We start from the raw sequence: 23849 nt of genomic DNA, 5'->3' as shown, positions 1-23849 counted from the left end.
CTTCGTTGTCTCAGGGGTCAATCTGATGATTTATTTACAGAGAAGCACGTACAGTGTGAATTGTCTGTATGTCTCAGAAGGTCTGTCTGTGCAGGAAGCATATTGTAAGCTGATGTGTGTCTGTATAAGAAGTAGGTTGTCAAACAATGTGTCTCTGTGTAGGGAAGGCGAGGTGAACGTGTGTGTCTCTGTGTAGCGAGTGTGTGTCTGTATAGGAAGGACACGGTCAGCGTGTGTCTGTGTAGGAATGACTTTGTCAGTGTGCCCTTCTCAATGAAGGGCATGAAGGTCAGCGTGTTTGTCTCTGTGCAGGAGGGTCGTGATTAGTGTCTCTGTGTAGGAAGGTCGTGATTAGTGTCTCTGTGCAGGAAGATCGTGATTAGTGTCTATGTTCGAGAGTCGGGGATTGGATAGGGGTGTTTGGTGTAGTTTGTTAGTTTTATTTCAGGTGACCTTACTGAGTGTAAACGTAGTGCGTGCGTGAGAGAAAGTGAGTTAGTTGACATGAAAGGAAATTGGACACCGAGAGCCTCTTGTAGATCCGTTATGACATGTTTTCTTTATGTAACAAGAGACGAGCCTGTGTCATTATACCTCTGTTAATGTGACTCGCTTCATGTGAATGACGCCGCAGTTCGGCTCAGAATACTAACCTGTTTACAGATTAGTGAACCGTCCTCTGAAGCTAAAAATACATACAGCCGGATTTCTTCACTCAATGACATGAACAGTCAACCAGAGGAGGACGCCCACGAGCATGAAGATGTGGAGTCAGGAGTTATACGTGTTGATACATTCATTATTGTTTATCATTATCACATGCATTTTACATACCCAACAGGTCAGGGGGCAGTGCGTCCCCCAAGGAACTACCCCAGGGCTGCGGGAGCTGGTGATGGGGAGATGTACCGAGTACCAGACCATCGTTAATCCAACGCAGCTCTGTGGCAATGAGTAAGTGAAACATCCGGATTGCTGAGTAAGTGAAACATCTCGATTGTTAAGTTCTGTGTTTAATTTATTTTGTCGCCACACTCGGCAACAGCACAGCTATACGAAGGAGGTGTTTGTGCTCGTCTTGTCTAGACAACCCTGTTAGTTTCGTCTTTCGGTAAGCATGTATTGTTGTAGGGGAAAGGTGAAGGTCGAATGAAAATGGCGTACCTTTGCGTCTGTTAAAGTCGTTTGTGCGTTCGTCAAGCCGGGGTAATGGGGAAGTATGAGAAGTCGGTTTCCTACGGTGCTGGATTTTGCTAAACAATATTCCTTAACCCAGTCACACTGTAAATATTGAAGACTTCGGCCTTCCACCAAAGGTCCCGGGAATAGGCCCTCAGCAACCCATGCTTGCCATAAAAGACGACTCTGCTTGTCGTAAGAGGCGACTATCGTGATCGGGTGGTCAAGCTCGCTGACTTGGTTGACATATGTCATCGGTTCCCAATTGCGCAGATCGATCATCATGCTGTTGATCACTGGATTGTCTAATCCAGACTCGATTATTTACAGACCGCCGTCATATAGCTGGAATATTGCTGAGTGCGGCGTAAAACTCAACTCACACACTCACTCACTTCGGCCTTCCATGTCTCACAACGTCCGACAACTCGATGCGAGATGTTGACTTGAACCTTGCACCCCCCAAAAATCGGACTCTCATGGGGAATTATCTGTGCAGTTCTGAGTACTACTTCGGCATGGAGTTATGATAATGAAGACATTTAGTTTCATGTATTAATGTATCAGATTTATGGGTAAGTATTGTAATTCTGATGGAAAAAAATCCGTCTCTTATAAAGTTTTTATTCACACTGGTAAAATGACATCGTTCATCAATATCTAAATTAGGCTATCAGTTATCTGTTTTAACTCTCACTGCCGTGAGGGGCGAAAACGTTACGTAGTGGTCACGCCAAAGGCTCGGGGTCTATGGAACTCATGACTGCGGTATGTGAAGGCCATTCCTGGTATTGGTGGAATATTGCTAAGGGCACTATACTGTTATCATTGATTTTCAGGCTTAGACTTCCTATAATTTTACACTAGTACCATTGTGTTTTGTGTAATCAGTAGTTGCTTTAGTTCTTATTGCAAGTATACGTCGTTTGAGGCCGTGTAACATGATAAGTAGATTAATGGTTGATGTTTTTACCCCCGTCCTCGGCCAAGTCATCAACCTTGAAACATTATCCTGTACATAACCCTTCGCTAATATACATTCGACCTTCGGTTTTATGTACGTCAAAACACATGACCAATATGTTTGATTTTTCAATCCATCACTGGAATTGTAAACCGTGGCAAATCTTATTAAATTTTACATAGAGCACTCAACACGTTCTCTGTGTAGTGAGCACATAAATGTATGGCCAGATGGGCTCATCTGGCGAGAAGATATTACTTAGATATCGTGAACATTACAGCGATGATTAGAGGCAATCGCCTCACTCACTCAACAAGCAATGGTGTGATCTCCATTTCCGATGTCTCCCGCCGTGATATTGCTGGAATATTGCTGAAAGACTAAACTCACTCACTCAACAAGCAATGGCATGCTTGGGACCAAGTTTGCCACGCTCCCCAATAACTGCAGATGCAAATTTGGTCCAGTTGTAAGCGAGTGCCTTGCTGACGATAAACTCGAAGCAAATTTACTTTATCCCTATTAATGTTGATTGTCTGCAGTAGTTTTGCTATTTAAGCAATGTCCCTTAAAACATTTGGTTTCAGGCAGCAAAGGAAAAACTGCTCTGAAATATCAGACAACTTCATGACAGCGTTCTCGTATCAGCCGGCGTGTAACGTGACGTTCAGTCGTTATGACAACTTCATCCGGACAGCTAATACTGACGTCACTCGCAACAAGGTGCGTCATCACTTTTTTCACTCAGTTTTCTTAATCTTCACAAGCATAAACAGGATATTCATTTTACACATTTGGTCTAATATATTGACATATTTATACTGAATGTATGTTTCTCTTTCTAATTCTAATTTGGGACATACAAATAAATAATGAAATTTGTCACAATACTCTCATTTACTGAGATTCGTCACCTTCTACCAACCCTACAAAACATGTTTGCTATAACATTTTACTTCCATTCTGAATCACATGAATAAGGTTTGGATATGGCCATTTCCGCCTGGAAGACTCAATCCTGCTCATTTGCTGCAGGCAGAATATTGATACCAGTTTGTGTATATTTGTTGTATAACGTCGCGCTAAGCACAACCCCTGCTACATGATAGGTTGGTAGCACCTTACTACAAGCATATTTTAACCCTGATCTCCATAGATAGTTATATGAGTACTTGGGTGTGTGTGTGTGTGGGGGGGGGGGGGGGGGCGTTGAAGTTAATCTGGCTTTCATTGTGCTGGTGAATCATGGCTAGGAAATACGAACTGGTGTAGTTTTATTTGTTGATGTTCAGAGGACATCACTGGGAAGTGTACACTGAAGACTCAATCAACGTGTGAAGTCTCACGAGCTGATGTGCAGAGTACCTACTGCATCAGTGAATACGACCACAGGCAAACAAGAGCAAATAGGGTTGCGCCAAAAGAGAAAATGAACTGTCTTCCTATTTGCGAGCGAATCGAGCAAAGGTTTGCAAACGTTCGTGTCCACTCGCCTGTTTCTGTAACCACAAGAATTTATTCGGCCTGTCCTGGAATAACATGAGTTGGTCACTAATGGGTCACTAGTTGGGTTCTCGGATTTCCAACCTCATATTTAATAATTACTCACGTACGATTTATTTAATTCAACATTTTAAGCGTCACGTGTAGCATATCAAATGGTTCTTTGCTCCTTCGCTCGCATATATGTACACTGGTCATTTTCTCTTTGTTGCGCAACCCTATTTGCGCTACAGCTTGCCCATGCAGCATGGGAAAATATTTGAAACATCTGTCTTGCTCTGTAAATTTCAAGTATGTTTACATTTATGTTTCAGGCTATGTTCTGGTCGGACGTGTATGGCGTCGTCCAACAGTATACCAACCGCGGTCAGCGGGCCATGGCTTTAGAAGACACACTCATAGGTACCGTTGTATATATATATTTAGAGGCAAAAGAAACGTGTTTTGTAATGTTTAAAATGACATTTAAGTATCAGTGGAGAATATGAACCTATTAAAATATACACCGGAAGTCAAACCAGTTAAAATAAAATGTACCCAGAAAGGCGTGGTTAAAGTTGAACAAAACCTCAGTGACCATTTTGTCTCAAACTGGCATGGTATGAATGGTATTTTTTTAAAACTAAAAGTACTTAAAGTTTCAGCTCAGTATCAAACACGACTGGGAAGTGCTGTCTTCAAACATATTAAGATGTGCGGCTGTAATGTATGTTTTGATCTATGTATTTGTATGCTTTCTCATGTTTTTTTTTGCTGAATGTAAATGAATGAAAATCCTTGCATGCCGTAAGGTATTGATAAGCAACATACGTTTGTTATGTCGAGCTCTACTTCAAATTACCCTGTATTATAGGCCAACCTACTTAAGATTCCATTATTGTGGATCGTCTCTGTTCTTACTTTGTTACTTTGTGCAAAACTGAAATATATGAAGAACGTGCGATAGAAGAACAGAAAGAGCGAAACCATAAAGTATGGAATACTGTATGGGACATTCTCGCGATCTCGACCTTTGGAACCAGCTTAAAATGTCAAAAGTGCGAGAATGCGAGATCGCGAGATTTGGCCTAAGTCTCGCGTTCTCGCATTCTCGTGTTTTTAGTACAGAGCGCTTATTTTATCAAAAGTTGACAACACGAGAATGCGACTTTTAAACATGCTCTCAAATCTCGCCCATTTAACAAATTTATGACATAGCTGGAAAATACTATGTAAGTTACATTCACGAAGTGTAGGTAGTGTATATAAGTCAGCTCCCGTTGTTACAATTTCCTACGTGCATAAAATCCTCAAAATGTCCTATATAATTTAACAAACGAAATTGTGAACATGAATGTCCAATATAAGTGGAAACATGTAAGTGTCTGGAAGCTGAGGAAAATATTGACGTCAATGAATGAAAAGATTATGCTTAAAGCCGTATCAGATCGCAGCTATTCGCAGCAAACACAAGCAGTTACAGAAATAATCACAGATCAGTGAGTTTTTCCATTGCAATTGTTGTACCTTCCTCCTCTTCCCTCCTCCTCGATCTGACTCAGTGAAGTGAATTCTAACTGTGTATCACGAATATGTGCATGACAGCTCGGCTTCGGTTTCCAACTTTCATATAATAGCATGGATTAATCTTCCTCCAAAAAAGGCAGTGTGAGTTGTTTATGGGTAGTTGTTCGCACTATGCATCCAGGTGAAAGCTGTATACTGTATTACAGTTATATAGAGCGATAACCATACAACCTGGTGGCCGATATTATGAGCAACTATTCAAGCCATCGATGTACGTGGACAAACGTTAATTAAACCAAGCACACGAAGTTGAGAAGTCTTATCCGAAATCGCCACGGGTGCAAAATATAGTCAATTATGTATACTTTATGTTTCATCATAAATTCTGGTTTAATTGAGGTGTATGTTATACCAGTGGTTATTACGTTACTGTCATAATCCGTACACAATCCGTACATAATCCGCATACAATCCGTACATAATCCGTACACAATCCGTACAACTGGGTCATTTGAGCTCCACTCTACGGAAGGACGGTGGGACAGCCTAATGGTTAAAGCGTTGGCTCGTTACGCCGAAATCCTGCTGCCGACTCCCTACATGGGTACAACGTGTGAAGTCCGTTTCTGGTGCTCCCCGCTTATACTGCAGGAATATTGCTAGAAACGGCATAAAACCTTACTCACTCTTGACACTCTAAGTGCCAACTGGGCGTTTTATGAGCGCTTCAAGTTCAGCCATTTCGCACTAGGAAGATTGGCAATGTATTGTAAACTTTTCTTGGTATGACCACAAACATTTAAATGATTATCTAATTTGTTCAAGGTTATATAGGCAACGGACTGCGGTTCTGTGCTCAGGAATCCCATCCAGGTATAGCATACAACCAAGAATGTGCCGGCTGGGACCAGACCGACACGTGTCCGTACAACGCAGAGTTCTCCTTCTGGGTGAAGGCGTCCTCAAATGTACGTACACCTTGACGAAAACAAACACCGTATATACACATATACAACCGAATGGAGGAGTCCAGCAAACTTCTGTTATTGACCCATAACAACAACAACGAAGTCATTATACAATCAGTGACTAAGACTGCATAAATTGATTAATTAAATGCTCCAAGGGCACATTTTTTCCAAAAATCACGAGGGCGTAGGAGATTTTCATTATTATTTTTTTTGTTAAAGGAAAAAAGGTGACGAAGGGTGTACACAATTTTATTTTCTACCTTCTAGGAATACATCTTGGGAAGTTTAGCATGTGTTAATGACTTAATTCAGTCGCTTGTTCTTACAGGTACTCATGGACTAATGGATGACAAATGGTCATGATATCAATCACTGGGTTGTCTGGTCCACATAGCTGGAATACTGCTGACTGGGACCTTTAACACAACACAAACTGACCATTTTCCTATGCATATGTCAATATACGTGTTCACGTGACTATCCTTTGTAATGTACAAAATAGGGTTCCAGCATTTTACAAACCATGCAGTACATTTCAGTTTGCAGCCCAAGCGTCTGGAGACGTATACCTCATGTTAAACGCAAGTCTGGCCCTGGCTTTCTACAATACATCGTAAGTCATCACGTTGTGACCCGTGAAGGTCCGGGGTAGAATAGGCCTTCAGAAACCCATGCTTGCCATGAAAGGCGATTATGCTTGTCGTTAGTGGCGACTATCGGGATCAGGTGGTCAGGCTTGTTGACTTGGTTGACGCATGTCATCGGTTTCCAACCGTGCAAATCGATTGCTCATGATGTTGATCACCGGGATGTCTGGTCAAGGTTCGATTATTTACAGATCGCCGCCATGAAGTTGGAATATTGCTGAGTGAGGCTTAAAACTCAACTCACTCAATCTTAATTTTGCAAATCGATGATCATGTTGTTGATCACTGGGTTGTCTTGTCCAGGCTCGATTATTTACAGACCGCCGCCACAAAGGTGGAATATTGCTCAGTGCGGAGTAAAACACAACTCACTCACTCATCACGCAGTCTTGGACGTCAGTTCTATACAGATTCTGATGCTCAGGTAAACTGAGATAAACAGACTTTACTCACGATGGGTGGCAGACCACAGGTTCATTAATAACGCCGCCTTCCTTTATTACAGTTTCTTTGGAGTATGGGAGTTGCCTAATTTAAATTCCAGCAAAGTCACAAAGGTCAATGTTCTGCTGGTGCACATCCCGGGACAAACAGTCAGGTAGGTATTGACTGCGTTGACTTTCACGTCGCATCGAAATAACCCATACAGTGACGAGACCACAGGGACTTGTATCGCTTAGATACGGCGTTCAAAAGACATACCGGTGTATAGACCCTACCCTAGTACTATATAAAAGGAAAGGGGTGTAACGAAGAATTCACGATCGAAGTTACATGTCACCATGTACAATAGTTTAAGGCCCCGTCGAGGTAGAGTAAGACACCTGTCTTTCGAACGCCGTCTCTAAGCGATGTAAGTCCCTATGGAGGAGACCCAGTCCACATACATAGACAATTTAAGTACGAATTTGCAATGATTTGAGTTTTTACAAAACGTGTTTGTTCATTACATTATTATTGACAAGAGAAAATGACATAAGACCAAATTAAAAACGAAAACTCGTTAAGAGTTAACAGAGTTAAGTTTATGGTACAAGTAGTTAACAATTAGATGTCCGCTCACGTAGGAAAATAGATCTTTCTGATTTCTCGCTTCCTTGTTGAGTTAGTAAGGGAGCGAGGAGTGCTAGACATAGACGAGTTGATTGAGTTTATAGAGTGAATCGTGTAAAGGAATCGTCTGGGTGAGTGAATTAGTGAGTGAACAAGTAATATAAATGAGTTGAGTGAGGTGGTGAGTGATACAAATAGGTTGGCAACTCAGTGTTCTCGTTAACGCAGAAACCTGCCTTTTTCACGCAAAAAACCCCCCCAAAACACAAAACAAAACAAAACAAAACAAAGGACGCAAACAAGATTTTACGTGCGTGTTTTGCAAGCATAGATTCTGATCTACTTAATTTTTAAAATGCCTTTCAACAGCAACATAGGAAGACCAATATATTTTGAAATGATTCAGGTTTGTTATGTAAATGGCACACGCAATAGATTTGAACTACATGTTTATAATTCTATTTCTGCACGCACTCGTACAAAACCTACCGCGAACACTTGAACTGAGTGAGTGTTGTTTCAGTGATATGTATGCATTTAGTGACTAATTTAATCAATGAGGTAATAATTTGAATGGGTTCAGTTTGTGAATGAGTGATATGATTTGAGCGAGTTAACCATGTATCGTAATCATGGTGAATTAGTGGCGTCTGAACGGATTGTCTGTTTGTCCGTCTGAAGGAACGTAAACCTACACAGCCTGTAGCGCTGATTACTCTGTAGCCCGCAGTAGAGACCCTGAAATAAACATATCCAAGAAAGCCCTTAATATGTGGCAAGTCTATATTTCCACGGTTTCTGAAAATTGAAGAAAGTCTCATGGCTCCTTTTCAATTTATCTTATTTTTGTTACTATGAACTGTATTGTTTTCTTGTAAAATATGGTCATTTCAGAGACTAGTTGTTAGTCTAATCACTCTCTAATCACTCTGAACCCGTGTGTGTGAAACGCACGCAACAATCAGTCGCCATCATCCAACCTACGTCAGCATCAGTCTACTAGGTTGGTTAGAACAGTTGGCGGGCGGGTGGGGTAGCCTAGTGGTTAAGGTGTTCGCTCATCACGGCACAGACCCTTGTTCGATTCCCCGTCATGATATTGCTCGGGTACTGTTAAAATATAATGCTGTTGTATGATAATACACATGTCTCGCATCTTCTTGACTAAAATACAGGTCAAAGTGCAGTAGTGAGAACATCTCTTCATTGCAACGGAGATTAAGAGACAGAAACATCGGGTTTTCTTGTCAGGACAGCCCGAGGTAAGTCAGTAAATCCAGGTTTTAGAATTAACCATGGTTAAAATTGGTCTCCATCAGCCCATGTTTGTCAGTGATGACTAACGGATATGGTGGTCGGGTTGACTTGGTTGACGCATGTCATCGTGTCTCAGTGGCGTAGATGGATCAGCACGATGATGTTGATAACTAGACTGACCACTGCCATATTGCTGGAATATTGCTGATTGCGGCGTTAAACAACATGTATTCAAGAGCTTGATACTGGTGAACTGAAGCATATTGAAGTGAAGACATTATCAAATTGCATGCACTGTAAGTATCGTTATATACAAAGGAAACATTTAGCTGCATGGAGTTATATACAGCATTATGCATTCTGTGAATTTTCTCCGAATACTGGCCAGCCGCTTGTAGTGTCAGGGCAACCCCGATAAATGCTCAGACTTGTATTTAACTCCACATTACGAATTCAGCGTTACCTGTGTGAAATGTTGTGATTTTTCAAGAATACTTGTTACTCAGAACCTTCTATAATTTTGTTTTCGCACTCTTTGGCATCCGGAGGCGGTGGGGTAGCCTAGTGGGTAAGGCGCAAGCTCGTCAAGCTGAAGAACCGGGTTCGATTCCCCACATGAGTACGATATACGTTATTCACTGGTACCTCGGGGACCATGGGTGGAGGTACCCTCGATGTTTGTTTATGTTCCCTGAGCCCGACCATGAAAAAGCAAAAACAAAACAAACAAACAAACAAAAAAGAACATCGAGGGTACCTCAATCCAAGTTCTCCGGGGAACCAGTGAACGACGTATATGTATTTATCTTACCTAACACCTCAATGTTAATTTGGAACTGTTTGAAGAATGAGTATCGGGGCAAATGAGGTTGGAAGTCTTCTTATATGCGAGCTAAGCGAGCAAAGGTTGGCAACGTATTTTCCTCTCTTCGGGTCGAAAAATATTTTTCATGTCAAAATACAATATTGCCACTATCAAAGGTGCACTTCCACTTGCTCACTTAGCTGTGCTCTTACATTTCTCTACATAAAAACACTTCTGGCGTAATTGGTGAATGAAGCAGGGGAGGTAACTGTAAGTATTCCATATAGAATAATACCCCCTGTTCCTTCACTCCGTTGAACCGGAAGCTGGCAGGGCTAATGGATGCGAAGAACGGTCCGGTATACCACGAGTTGCGCTTAAAATGTTGAATAAAAAATATTTCACGTGAGTAATTGTTCAACATGGGGTTGGAAATGGGTGTATACTTTTGATATTTTATTTTGACATGAAAAATATTTTTCGAACCGAAGCGAGGCAAGTACGTTGTCAACCTTTGCTCACTTCGCTCGCATGTAAGAAGACTGGTCATTTTATCTATGCTGCGCAACCCCTTTGCGCTACAGTTTACCTCTGGCACACGTTGCATCTTGCTTTTTTTCCCCCGAAAGTATTGCCTTAGTAAGTGGCAACTTACACGGACTACATTTGAACCTTTGGTCCAAATTTATTTATTGGAATGTGAGGCAAATGTTTTCTTAGCTTTAGATAGATATGGCGGAATGGCGGAGGAGGCAAGAAAAACAGATTTAGTGTTATCTCCTTTCCATCGATATGCATTCGTAAAACATCAATACTTTCCGTGCATCATGCGTGATGCAATGTTATTCGAGAATAATGAGTGGCTATCGGCTGCGGGGTGTATTGCAATACACCTCGCTTGTATACAGGGTGCATTGAATATAATAGAAGAGCGCTCTGCCAATCAGACAGCGACGTTTATGTGAGAGGTTATATAACTGAATATAATACAAGAACGTTTAGTCTATCAGAAAACGGCATTTATGTTGGAGGTAACACTATTCAGCTTCGACGCTTCATGGATATTTGAAATAACTCTCTTTTGCCTCAATACAATTTCATAATTTTAATACGAAAAAAAGGCTGAATATGTGGGTAAATACAATATAGACATTGTAGGACCCTGCAACTGAAGTCGTATATTTACATCTCAGAAAAACGAGCAGGGTACACGGGACTATGTGTCATCTGTGGAACTGACATGTTTTGCCTTGCGAAGTTTTCGTCCAAGCAATACAATCATATTGCCTAATAATTTATCAAAACCTTTCAGGGGCCCTCAAGCTATGCTGTGTGTGGACCATCCTACTGAAGAGGAATGTCAAATGAAAGTATCTACCAACGGCGCATCCAGTAACAACGATGCTGTCATGGGGCTCTCTATAGTTATCGCTGTCATTTCTTTGATATGAAAATTGACGAAGCCTCTGTCCGTTTAACTTATCATTTATAGGATATTAAACTAGCTTCCCCTTTCATATGAAGTTTATTTCAGGAGGGACATGAATTTGGTTTGTCAGGAGCTTAAGCGATTGACAAACCAAAATCATTTCACGGGGGGCATAAATTTGATATGAAAGGGGAACGAGTTTTGTATCCTATTTATTATACAAGTTGTAAAAATGAAAATAATGTTAAAATAAAGCACTATTTTGCTTTCCTATAGAGAACTGGATTAATACATCATATTGGTGATTGGAATGTCAACTGCTTCACTCCAGGAAAACGTACGCTGCGTAGAGGCAATGTATTTCCTGTACGGCGCCTAATCACACGAAAATAAACAAATTAAGACAGATTAAAGTCGTAATCAAAGTTTAATTCTTTTCAACTGAGGATTTGTTTTCAAAAGCAATAATACAATTCATTAAAAACACTTGTGAAGTGTAAATATTTTGAACTTGACTACGTGACCTAAATCTTGCCTGAACGTCAGTCGGCCATCACTGTCGGGCTAGTCGTCATGTTAAGAAGTGTTCACAAAGAAGAAGATTATAGGGAGCATTTAATTAGGAGCGGCAAACTCAACAGCAAAGATGAATGTGAATAACGGGGAACAGTGTGTCTCAAATAGTTGAGCTTAATGTTCTTCATAGGAGGACGAGTTACTGTAAATAATTCGGCGAAGCTTTGCGCAGGATGCCAGGGCCTACCCTTAGAATACAGCACCACAAGCTTGAAAGACATGTCATAATACTATTTTACGTAATTGCAGGTGATTTTGTTCAAAAGCACATTCTTGAAACAGAGTCCTATGACGCTGGCATAGCAACAAGGCCGTCAAGCTCAGAGAGTGCGTATAAGCTCCGCTTACTGATGTTTCATCTCTACCAACCATGTCATTACAGAAACCCACCGATGTTGCGAGTTTCCAGTAGTAGTTCCCGGCGAATGAGCAATTTTTCGCGAGCATCAGTTTGAAATATTTTTCCTTTCTTGACTAATATGCTCATATATCTTTGGATTAACAGGTGCTGAGGTGTTATATTTTGTGTATTTATATATTTTGTATTTTTAAAGGACAAGGTATGATAAGGGTGGTTTTTGGCCCACTCACAGATATGGCTGAAAACATGCTATTTGTTTAGAGACGAGTTAGCTTTGCAAAAAAATGCTATATTTTATATGAGCTGAGGTGTAATTTCACTGCAGAGGGGCTCAAAATGGGTTGTATCAGTTCCCATGAAAAATATTAAGAAGTCTGAAATATCAGTGTGCCATAATGGCTTATTTACTACTGTCATTTTATTTACATACAAATTACAGCAGTTTTACGACAGGTAGTCATGCTGGAAAAAATGTCAGTGTCAATCATAATGTTTTAACCTCAAGGGGCCCAATTAGGGTTGCAAAAAAATGTTAATTCAATTACTTGCCAATTGTGTCCCCAAAACTCAGTCATTATTCACAGCATTCTTTGCAAATGTAATCCATGGGTCAATTTTACAACATGTAAGCATGATAACCAATCATGTTGTACTAAATATCACAGAGGCCTGTTTTGGGTAAAACTACATTTTGGGCACAGCTTCATTCTAACTAGTAAGTGTTACAAGTCAGCATTTACAACCAGTTTTAGCAAATCTACAGTTAACATCTCATATGTTATTACAATAACCAATAATGTTGCACTAAAAATCACAGGTCTTGACCTCAAAGGGGCCCATTTCGGGTGAAATTTCATTGTCAGCGCAGGTTCATATTAACACCATGCAAGTGTTAAAGTCAGTATTCAAAAGACTTCATAGAGTAATTATTCACAACTTATCCATTTTAAAGATATAAAACATCCACTATTCCTCTTCATTCACACAGTCATCAATCTCAGTTTCTGATTTACTGTCAAGAACTGCCGTATTCAAGAGTGTATAAACCTAAAGTAGATCAAAATATATAAAATATGAATTTTAAAATATTGGGAACAAAGGCAACTAGACCGACTTGAAAAGGTGAATGGTCAGTGTCTTTAAAGCTTGTTTCAACAATGTTGTAACATAGATTTCCAAACTTAAGAAACAAATTTCAATATTTGGATTTGATCTGAAACAGTTTAGTTAAACATTAGACTTGATAAAAAAAACATTGAAAATAAAGAAAGATAGGTTACATGGATTTGAACCTGTATGTCTGATAACAAAAATACCCAACGGACTACTATAGCAACCATTAGGCTACATATCCCTTACCCTCACAATGTGAATTTAAGCTTATACATTACACTTTACAACTATCTATAACTTGACGTCTGCTTGTGTTCATCATGTACAACACAATGTTCTTATTCTAGCTAAAAAATCCTTTTCATACAGTTAAGTGTAGTCATTTTGGTTAAATGAAATCTAATATGTCATTGGAAACATCAAGGTACATAAGTTCTTGGAAAATGCATGTGTTTATACATGGCAATCCTGTTGAATGACAGTGTTATTTTGACAGTGGCAGGTGGCTCAAGGGTGTTTGATGACAGAAAAACTATGATCAAATTCTGACATAATAACAAAGGTTCTCACCTTTACATTGCTGCTTGATCATATTTTGAAAATTTTCAGACATCCTCTTACTTTTCTAGCAGAGACCAACAACCAAAATCCAGTGTTTACCTCTCATAAATCAGCCTTATGATATTGAAAGTTTTAATAAAGATGTTTGATATGTGTATTTTAGAGCACAAAACCATTTAACATATAATGTATCATGGCACAGATGTGTAAATGTGATGGATTGTTTTTAAAGATGTTATTTTATGTCAATGTTTATTTTTCCAGATGTTGTATGGGTCAATTTCATAAACCGAAAAAATGTACTTTTTTGAAGATTTTGATGTGAGCAAAAGCGTGACCCACCACAACTGTTTTGGTGTGCATTCTAATTTACTCTCATCATATGTGGTAAAAAAATTGGGATGGGTCACGCTTTTGCTCACACTTTTCTATCACTCTGAAAATCAGAAAATGTACGTTTCTAGAAGATATTGTTTTGAGGTCTTCAAAGAAGAAAACTAACAACACTAAAAACATAAAAATGCAATTGGAGAATTGGAGGTAATTTCCACAATTAATTTAGCCCTTTTTTACGCTAAAATTATCGTGTTGTAAACTTTTGATAATCATGACTTGTTATGGGGAAATAAGGGCCTCTATCATACCTTGTCCTTAAGTAAGAATGACTTACATTGGTCACAGTGCACCATGTTTTATTATTCGCAGTTTTGGTCAATAAAAATAATCTAAATATATTCTATATTTCGGTTTCAGACGTAACTATTTGGATCAAATGAATTATAACTGTAAATTAATATACATAAATATCTTTGTCATTCCGTAAGTTGCACCATTACAAGGAAATATTATTTTTCGAAGCGGTAAGAATTCATTAAACTGGATACGTCAGCCATTTTCGTGCCGGTTCGGTTAGTGTATTCTTTATTTATTAGAATTCTTCCAAGGGTTAGGATTAGGGTTAGGGGTAAGGTTAGGGTTAGGGTTATGCTAAGGCACCTAATCTAATATAGTAGGTAAATGCATGAGTACCAGTTGTTTTCCTTTTCCTTTTTTAATACTTTGTTCACAAAGAAAAACGGGAGACCAAAAACGTCAAAAGTTAAATGAACGATGAAATGGTTTAATAATAAGAAACCACGGGAGGCATTGCAGTGACAATATGTTTGTGCGGGAGGACACGAATGGATGCGACAGACAGTGGCAGTCATAGAGACACAAGAGCGCCGCTCGTCTTTTGATGTGTGTTACTGTGCAGTCCTGACAACATACATGCAGAAGTTATTCAGTCTCTTGATAATATTCACAACCCTTCCAGCCAAGTGTGCGTCAATTTTGACGAAATCAATAACTTTTACGGGCGACGCCATATTTGTTTACACTCATGAGAGGCCTACTAGACGTATTTGTTTACGTATTTTTATAGATTGTTTTGTTTTCGCTTTTATTGCAGAAACATGAGTTATTATAGAATTGAAAATAATGCTAGTAACCACAGTAAATGAAATAAACCTTATCTAATTCCATAGAAGTGTTTTCGTTTTACATGCACTGAGCTGTGAAAACTTTTGAATGAAAATCAAGAATGAATGATGAAAGAAGTACCAGTAATGTCAAAGTTCACGTATTAGCCAATGAAATCACTCGAAGGTGTTATGACACATATGTGTCATAGCACTTTGTTATGAAACACCTTTACAAAGTACCACGTGGGTAATAATTATCGTTAAGCAACAGGGGCGATGGGGGAAGCCTAGTGGTTAAAGTGTTCGCTTGTCACAACGAAGACCCCGGTTCGATTCCCCACATGGGTACAATGTGTGAAGCCCATTTCTTTGTTCCCTGTCGTGATATTGCTGGAATATTGATAAAAGTGACGTAAAACTATACTCACTCATTAAGTCACTGTTGTATGAGTTTAGAAAAAGCCATCACTTAAACTGCATTATTTTAGCGTTAAAGGTCTATTCAATTCCATTATTCAGTACTAAGGCCGTTGGCCCACGTACAGAAAAATATACACAAAATGATGCTTAGAGTTGCATGCTTGCAATTATGTCACAAATCTATTTCTAATGTTTAAGGCTTCTTTCACAAAATTGGAAATGGACATCAAAACAGACTGATTTTTACTTTGGAGATTACAGATCATGATGTCTTCATTTATCTACAAAGGGATATTTTCAAAGTGTTTAACTCCTATATCATTATACAATGGACATTTATAAAGGAAGTGAAATTCATCCTCTATATAATCTAAATGACAAACGTGACAAAAGCGAAATTGACGAGGAATACCATCATATCGACCAATATTCTTGTAGATAGGTAATTCACCTAGTCTAAGCAAAGTAATCCTCCGCTTTGCTTCTTTTGATTTTATGTTTACAAGGTAACTTTCCAAGCAGGAGACAGTTTTAAGTTTAGCGTATAAAAGTAATGTTGACTATACATGCATATCAGCCATAATTGATTCAGCATGACAGTTTCTTATCCTTTCCTTAAAGTTGTATAAAAACACATCTTTAAATCCAACTCCTTGATTCTCCCACACAATAACGAATCCATAAGAAAACAAAATATTCCTAACATGATAAACCCAGGTTTTACGACCAACTTTATCTAACTTATACATCATGAGATGTAGCACTGCTTAGGATATCTATCCACTAGCACTTCAAGCAATTTTATCCAATGTTTTATGACATTAAACAAAGAATCAACATATATATAATTCCTACCACATTCTGCTAAAACAGCAACATTAGTACCTCTATGACTCAGGCCCAAAACATACTTGCAAAACCTAGCATGGCATTGCTCCACTGATGACCATTTTTGATACCCCAAATTTCAGAAGCATATAATATGATTGATTTAAACTGTACATCAAACACTTTGAACATAACTACCGGAGAGATATTCTTAAGTTTAAAAGTAAATAAGTTTAATTGAAAATAAGGCATTGTTTGCGTTATTAACAAAATTTTGGACAGTTTTTGACCATGAAAGCCTACTGGAAAATAATAAAACCAAGTAATTATAATAGGCTGAAAACTTTGTTTTTCCGAAGTTTACCACATTTCTGAACACTGTAACTTCTGTCTTGTCAAAATTAACAGTCAGTCCCCATCTATCACAAAATTTAACCAACAATTTAACTTTCCCCTGCACACCAATAATAATGTCTGAAAATAGACATAAATCTTGAAAAAGGTCATAAAGGTCTTGAAACAATTGATATTTGTAAAAACAGCGCCCTTATCTGACTTACCAATTGTACTCACCCATTTATAACTTGAAAACTTGATAACATGAAAATAGAAACTTAGTAGGATCGATGTGTAATTTTCGTACATCTCTCCATGATTTCAGAGTTAACCAACAACGTAAAAAGAAAGTCAGTGATAATTCCCAAACAGAATCTGTTAGTTTGCTCTGTGATATGAATGTTGCAGAAACCAAATACCATGTTTTCTGTATTTGTAACGGATATTCTCTGCTTTATAATGAATACTTCTTGTCCATCCAAAAATATTGTAAAACTTGAGTAACATTGTAACGAATATAAAACACACCCGATGTAAATATATTACGTTTAACACCTTCATACCTGCTAAAATATTTGGCTTAATATATCTTCATGTATTTTTGGTGATGCGACAACGATTGTGTACCTTACAATACAATTATACTGTGGGCCATGTGGCCTGAAATACGGAATAAACGGAAAGAATGTGACATCGCTGTAACCCACACTTTGGGATATTTGTTGGAGTCGCTTAATGAGTGGTTTGGATATTTTGGCGCATGAGTGTCATCGCTTGTGTAAAAGTTTTCGTTCAGTGTCCTCCTTGGCTCAGATTCAGATCTATTGAGAGTCAGCAATTAAATGTAATCCGAGTGCTTGAATTTGACCATCCGTGACCAACTCTTGTTTTTCCGGGACAAGCCGAATAAGGTAGAGGGTAGAGAAAGGCACGAGTGGTGACGAATGGAATGAGATATTGCGGACGTGACACATTCACTATTAATGCAGGACTGCCCTTCTTCTCCACGGCCTTTTCGTTTTCCAGAAGGCCGAAACTGCCTCTAGGGATAGTACTCAAGTCACGGTGTTGCGAGTATGAATATTGGGTCGTTACAACCTGCATGTTTCGGAGGAATACTCTAGGCAGTGGCTTATGTGTAGCGTGCCTGTAAATGTGGGACAGATTCGAAAGGATGTTTCTGTCGCCATTTGCACCCATGCATACTTCCAAACGTTTCATGTTGTACGAGTGTTTTCGGTCTTATTGTCATGAGTGAAGATTCATATAATGAATAATCACGTAGCTCGAGTAGTTTATCGAAAGATCATCATGTTAGTTAGCAGGAAATACCCTGTCGACGCTTCGTCATCAAAACCAGGAAGCAAATCGATCTCACAATGGACCCGTGAAGATCCGGGTTAGAACTGACCTTCAGTAACCCATGCTTGTTTAAGAGGCGACTAACGGGATCGGGTGGTCAGGCTCGCTAACTTGGTTGACACATGTCGTCTGTTCCCGCAGATCGATACTCATTCTGTAGATCACTGGATTGTCTGGTCCAGACTCGGTTATTTGCAAAACGTCGCCATATAGCTGGACTATTGCTGAGTGCGGCGTAAAACTAAAGTCACTCAGTTCACAGCGTTCCCTAAAGCCAATTCAGCAGCTAACCCGTTTGCAGATTTCTTAATGCCCATTGTTCTGTATATTGCTGCAGTTACCTATTTCAACCAGATGTGTCTTCGAGATTCCAAACATTTTTTCCCATAGCCCATGATATACTCATAAGAAGCTTGAATATTGCTCAGTGCGCAGTGAAACTAAACTCTCTCACTCACTCAATCACTCATACGGAGAGGAACTGACGTCATCATGTCAGGTATGCTTGCAGGACAATGTACGATACATGTCGCATCTCTTCAGTAACAATACCAATGTCGTACCTTGAGCATGTTCAAAGGGAGACCCGTGAAGGTCTCGGGGTAGAATAGCTTGCCATAAAAGACGACGCACGCAGTTTGTATGATATGGAAAATATACACACGATATTATTGTACATTATACTTAAAGTCTAAAAGCATAACAAAGCAAAGAGAAACAGGCTTATTCTGTTGGAGCAAACCAAATGTTAACATCTGACTTGTGCAGTGTGAGGCTGCTCAACAACATTAAAAACAACAGGTAAAATATTCTGAATCAGTAAATAGAGGATATTATATGAGTGCCGTTTACGACATGACTGTCTAAATGTTAGTAGTTCACGAACGAGAGCGAGGGACATACAGATATTTAGACACAAGTGTCCTTAATGTAGTATGATAACGGCACTTACCGAAGACGTCAAATCAACCGAAATCAGCTTTCAAACATATGCTGGCTACCCGCCGTCGCTGCATGTAGAAATAACGTGACGTCATAGCATTGTTTATGACGTCACTTCACTTTGACAAAGTGATATTTTGAGCATTGTATGAAAGATATGAACCCCGATATTTCCGTAGGTAATCAAACTATCGGTTTCTAATGTTAAGATTTGAAGAAAGGCCACGTTCATCGAACATGTGGTATTTGTTTCCCTTCCTAGCCAATGGTGGTGGTATATTCACATATACCAGGAAACTTCTTGTTACATGGAATGGCTACGTATCCATACTTGGTGACTCCTAGACAGTGAGCCCCTGCATTCTGTGGAGGTTGTCCTGGAATCCATGGTCCGGTGACATCTGACTGATCACTCCATCTCCAAACACTAGCTGGATTCATGTCAGTAGCGCCAACGTAATAGGGTCCTAAATGTTGATGGATTTGGTTAGTTGAATTCAAAACTTAGAGTAGAATGGATAACACTCCGTCTTTTTGGGTATGATAAAAACAAACGCTTTTCAAAGGTACATTGGGTTGGAGCAACATTGTCACAAGAACCACAGTCACACAGAGAGATACTTACCCCCACTGGTCAACACTTTAACCTCACATAGAGTCAGTCCAAAGAACCCTGGCAGTTTGATAATGCGAACGTATCTTCCCAACACAGGAGAGTCGCACAGCACTTGGCTCCAGATCCCTGGACTCAACTTTCTTCCTCTATAGTCGGCACAGTTGTGGTCGTCCGTCGATACCTTGGATCCTGGCTCCTCCATATAGACGTTAATCAAGAGGTTCCGAACATCTTTAACTAAAACATTTGAATTGACATTTAAAAACTAATAATCAAATTTTGTGTGGCGATAGGTACTTGTCTCTTTCTAGTAACACAAAATTTTGTTATCAGTAACAACCTAAGAGGAATCATTGCAGTTCATGCTAAAAATCAATGAAATAGTCTCCTTTGTCCGTTAATGCATTTATGAAAATATCGATGATACTGCAAATGTGCAGATACAGTTGACCCTTTTTGGCCTACAAGCGATATTACCTTTTCCACAATGATTAGAAAAGTTAAATATCTACATGTATTTCTTAAGAACAACACAAGCATTCCTTACCAATCATTAAATCCTTACCAATCATTAAATCCTCACCAATCATTAAATCCTTCAATCCATTTACGAATATACTGATGATATAGTAAATGTGCAGTTAAAACGTTACTTTTCGGCCTACAAGCGTTTTCAAAATGGCGAGAATGGTTAAACTAATTTATCTACTTGAAGTTCTTCAAACTGAATATATATTTACAATCTGGGCCTGCATCACTTCGTGGTAGAATGTCAACTCTCTGGACCATGATGATGCGTGTTAAGTCCACTTGCCACCAGTGGATTGTAGTATTGTCATCGGTTGTAGCACTACAACCCCGATACCATTCAGTCGCATACGTTCCATCGACAGCAAACTTTGAATGGAATGAGTTCTTGGAAACAAAATATGTCGAGCTCTGCTTGGTGGGCTTTCCTCTCGCAACGTCTATATACCCACCTACACAAAGAACGTTAGTATGTCAGCCACACACCATGTGAACCACTGGATTATATTTGTAAGAGGGTGGGGATGTGGTGTATTGATATAGAGAAAGAACTTCTCCACTTAACTACCAGAATAACAGACTCAATGCACACTGGACCTCTGTCATCAAACTCAGTGGAAGTCGCATTGTCAAAGCGGGTTAGGCAACTGAGAGGTTTATGTATCGGGCTCTGCAGGTGTGGGTTAGGCAACTGAGCGGGTTAGGTGTCGGGCCCTGTAGGTGTGGGTTAGGCAACTGAGCGGATTAGGTGTCGGGCTCTGTAGGTGTGGGTTCGGCAACTGAGCGGATTAGGTGTCGGGCTCTGCGGGAGTGGGTTTGAATACCGTATGGGTCTCAACTCAAGAAAGTACTAGAATTTGTACTTTACTAAGAAAGTGTTATCCGAATATAAATATGTAACAGAATACTCTAATATCTATTCAGCTTGATACAAGACCGTATTCATGCGACACGCCTGCCTACGACCAACAAATGGCGTCAAAGGACGTTGGTTGTTCTCACATGTACAGATATAAGTATAGGCTCTCTGCACCTAGCTCTAGTTTTCCAGAATAAGAATGCAGTCTTAAAGACTGTCTACCTCATAATAAAGACGATGACATGAATGCATAAAATATCCTTGTCACAACGGCAGCTAAATATATGCAACTACGGATTACAATAATGTCATACGAATGCTACACACCATTTCGTAAAAGGGTTGAGGTAACATTCCACAGTTCCATGCAGTTGAGGACAGCAAGTCTACCAGAGTTCTCCTCACATACTTGAGCCATGTTGCTGAAGGTAACCGGATCGGTTATCATGTTAACATGCATGCCAGTGTTATTAATCCTTTGAGATTTCAGACATCTATCTGAAAATGAGGAATGTGACATTATTACATCTGAGTGCTCTTCTCAGTCCTACGCAATCCAACAGGATCCGGTTCTCCACAACCCACCATACCAAGAAGCAGGAATTGATAAAAGAGCACGATAAGTTCTATCAAATAACTAAATGGACTTCGAAAATTAAATCTCCCCTACTCAAAAGCCAGTATCAGGCCTGAAGTGAATCGCCTTGAGGTTGGCCATGAAAATGCAATTTTAATTCGATTTGTTGTGTAAGGCATGTGCAAAGCAACATTAGACATATGATGGCTATGATATACTCATGGAAACAAATAAGGGATCACATGAAAGTACAAGTGTTCCTATATTTATTTCCAAGATTACACCTGTGATTAGCCTGTGAAGAAACCTGGAAGGGAATAAAGGAACACTGGCACTGTTTCCTTATTTGTTTCCATGAGTATATTATGGGCTACGGGAAAACATGTTAGGAGTATCGACGACAGACCTGGTGCAAACAGATAACTGCAGCAATATACAGAATATTGTGCATGAAGAAATCTGCATGAAGAAATCTGCTATCATGTAAGTTGCGGAACTGGCTATGGGGACGTGGCGTAGTGAGTGAGTTATGTTTCACGCAGCACTCAGCAATATTCCAGCTATATGACGGGAGTATGTCTATAATCGAGTCTGGACCAAATAATCCAGTGATTAACAGCATGAGTATCGACCTGCGCAGTTGGGAACCGATGACATGTGTCAACCAAATCAGCAAGACTGACCTCTCGACCCCGCTAGTCGTAATATTAACACAATATATACATATAAAAACAGCAGGGACATGTCGGAGTCAGTAAATGTTGATATTGTAACAATGAATGTTCTGAGAGCGCATCCCCATTTGCACTTCCTTACGACCATAGTTGCTTGTACTGTAATCGCTCTTGAAAGATGACTGAGGTAAAATTTGCATGTGTACAATTTTCATTTCTTCAAAACAAAAGAACTTGGTTAGAAACAAACACTAACAATTGTGTGATGCAAGATGATTGTCAGAATTAATGGTCTAGTGATCTATAGACCTTCATGAAAACTGCCAAAATCAAGAATGACATGTGCACGAGTATGGGGCTACTGCGTTGTGCACGTACATCCCCTGCGTTGTGTTTAGGGGTGGTGACAAAGAGAAATAGTAGTGAGTTCATAAGATGTCAGTTTATAAAAAGTTTGTCAATGCTATATTTCGTATCCAAACTGAAAGTTCAGGTTCCCCTCCTGTCTAAGGTGTATAAATATATATATGTGTCTGGTTTGAGTTTCTGATTGTTTCATAAATTGAAAAGAGAGTTCTCTACTTACCTGTTTCGTCTGCAGGGTAATAGCATTCACTCCACTCTCCATTCGCTTTGCATGTTCTAGTACAGTTGATAAAGATGTTTGAGCTCTTTGCGTCTCTCGTTGTTCCAGTGGGTGCAAGACGACCGTTGTCCACGTCCTTCCTCTCACAGTATTCTATGAAGTTTGGAAAAAGAGACCTTTGGAAATTTCAAATACAGCTTGCATACATCAAATAACTAACAAAATGTAATAAGGAGAGAGTTGTCAACCGCCATAACAGTACCTTTAACACATGTAATCTGCTTGTTCCTCTTGGTTAGAATCGTTGCAGTCTTTGGACAGATGTCTTTTCCAGATCTCAGCATCTATTGGATATAAAGAAAATACCCGTGAGGATAACCTTAGTCAACGCTCGACGTCACACTACAGAATAAATAAAACCTTTCCAAATGGTTTACACTGAATGCAGATGTGTCTGCCACTGAATTGTATGCATATTTTTACCAAGACAAGAAATATTAAAACAAGAAATACCCACATTAAAATCATTAAAAACCTTTGATAAATTGTTGATCAAATGTGACAGACAAATTACTATCTTTTGAACAACCTGATCCTGATTGTAATGGTCAGACATGGTGGAACCCATTCAGAATTAAAACATTTAATTTAATTGTCATTTAAGATTTTGGATATATGTTGAGGCAAACGGTCTCGCAATCCAAAGTCATGTAAATCTTTTAAATCCCGTATT

General features: G+C 39.3%; 1 protein-coding gene across 1 annotated transcript; it reads left to right on the top strand.

Annotated features, from left to right (window-relative positions):
- The first annotated feature begins 695 nt into the window (after positions 1-695).
- On the top strand, positions 696-13504 carry LOC137281836 (ADP-ribosyl cyclase/cyclic ADP-ribose hydrolase-like). Its single transcript, XM_067813473.1, has 8 exons — positions 696-954; positions 2731-2866; positions 3961-4048; positions 5978-6120; positions 6663-6736; positions 7276-7368; positions 8999-9085; positions 11198-13504. Exons 1-8 carry the CDS (start codon positions 758-760, stop codon positions 11334-11336), a joined length of 957 nt encoding a protein of 318 aa, XP_067669574.1. The 5' UTR covers positions 696-757; the 3' UTR covers positions 11337-13504.
- Positions 13505-23849: the final 10345 nt, after the last annotated feature.

Source organism: Haliotis asinina, chromosome 4 (assembly GCF_037392515.1).
Source record: "Haliotis asinina isolate JCU_RB_2024 chromosome 4, JCU_Hal_asi_v2, whole genome shotgun sequence".
Taxonomy (NCBI): domain Eukaryota; kingdom Metazoa; phylum Mollusca; class Gastropoda; order Lepetellida; family Haliotidae; genus Haliotis; species Haliotis asinina.
The sequence above is the reverse complement of the archived record's forward strand: the minus strand, read 5'-3'. Positions and strand labels throughout refer to the sequence as shown.

Coding starts and splice junctions, on each gene's coding strand:
- LOC137281836 (XM_067813473.1), top strand. CDS start 758: ATGAAGATGTGGAGTCAGGAGTTATACGTGTTGATACATTCATTATTG. Junction 6,737..7,275: donor CTGGCTTTCTACAATACATC/GTAAGTCATCAC, acceptor CCTTTATTACAG/TTTCTTTGGAGTATGGGAGT. Junction 9,086..11,197: donor TCTTGTCAGGACAGCCCGAG/GTAAGTCAGTAA, acceptor AAAACCTTTCAG/GGGCCCTCAAGCTATGCTGT.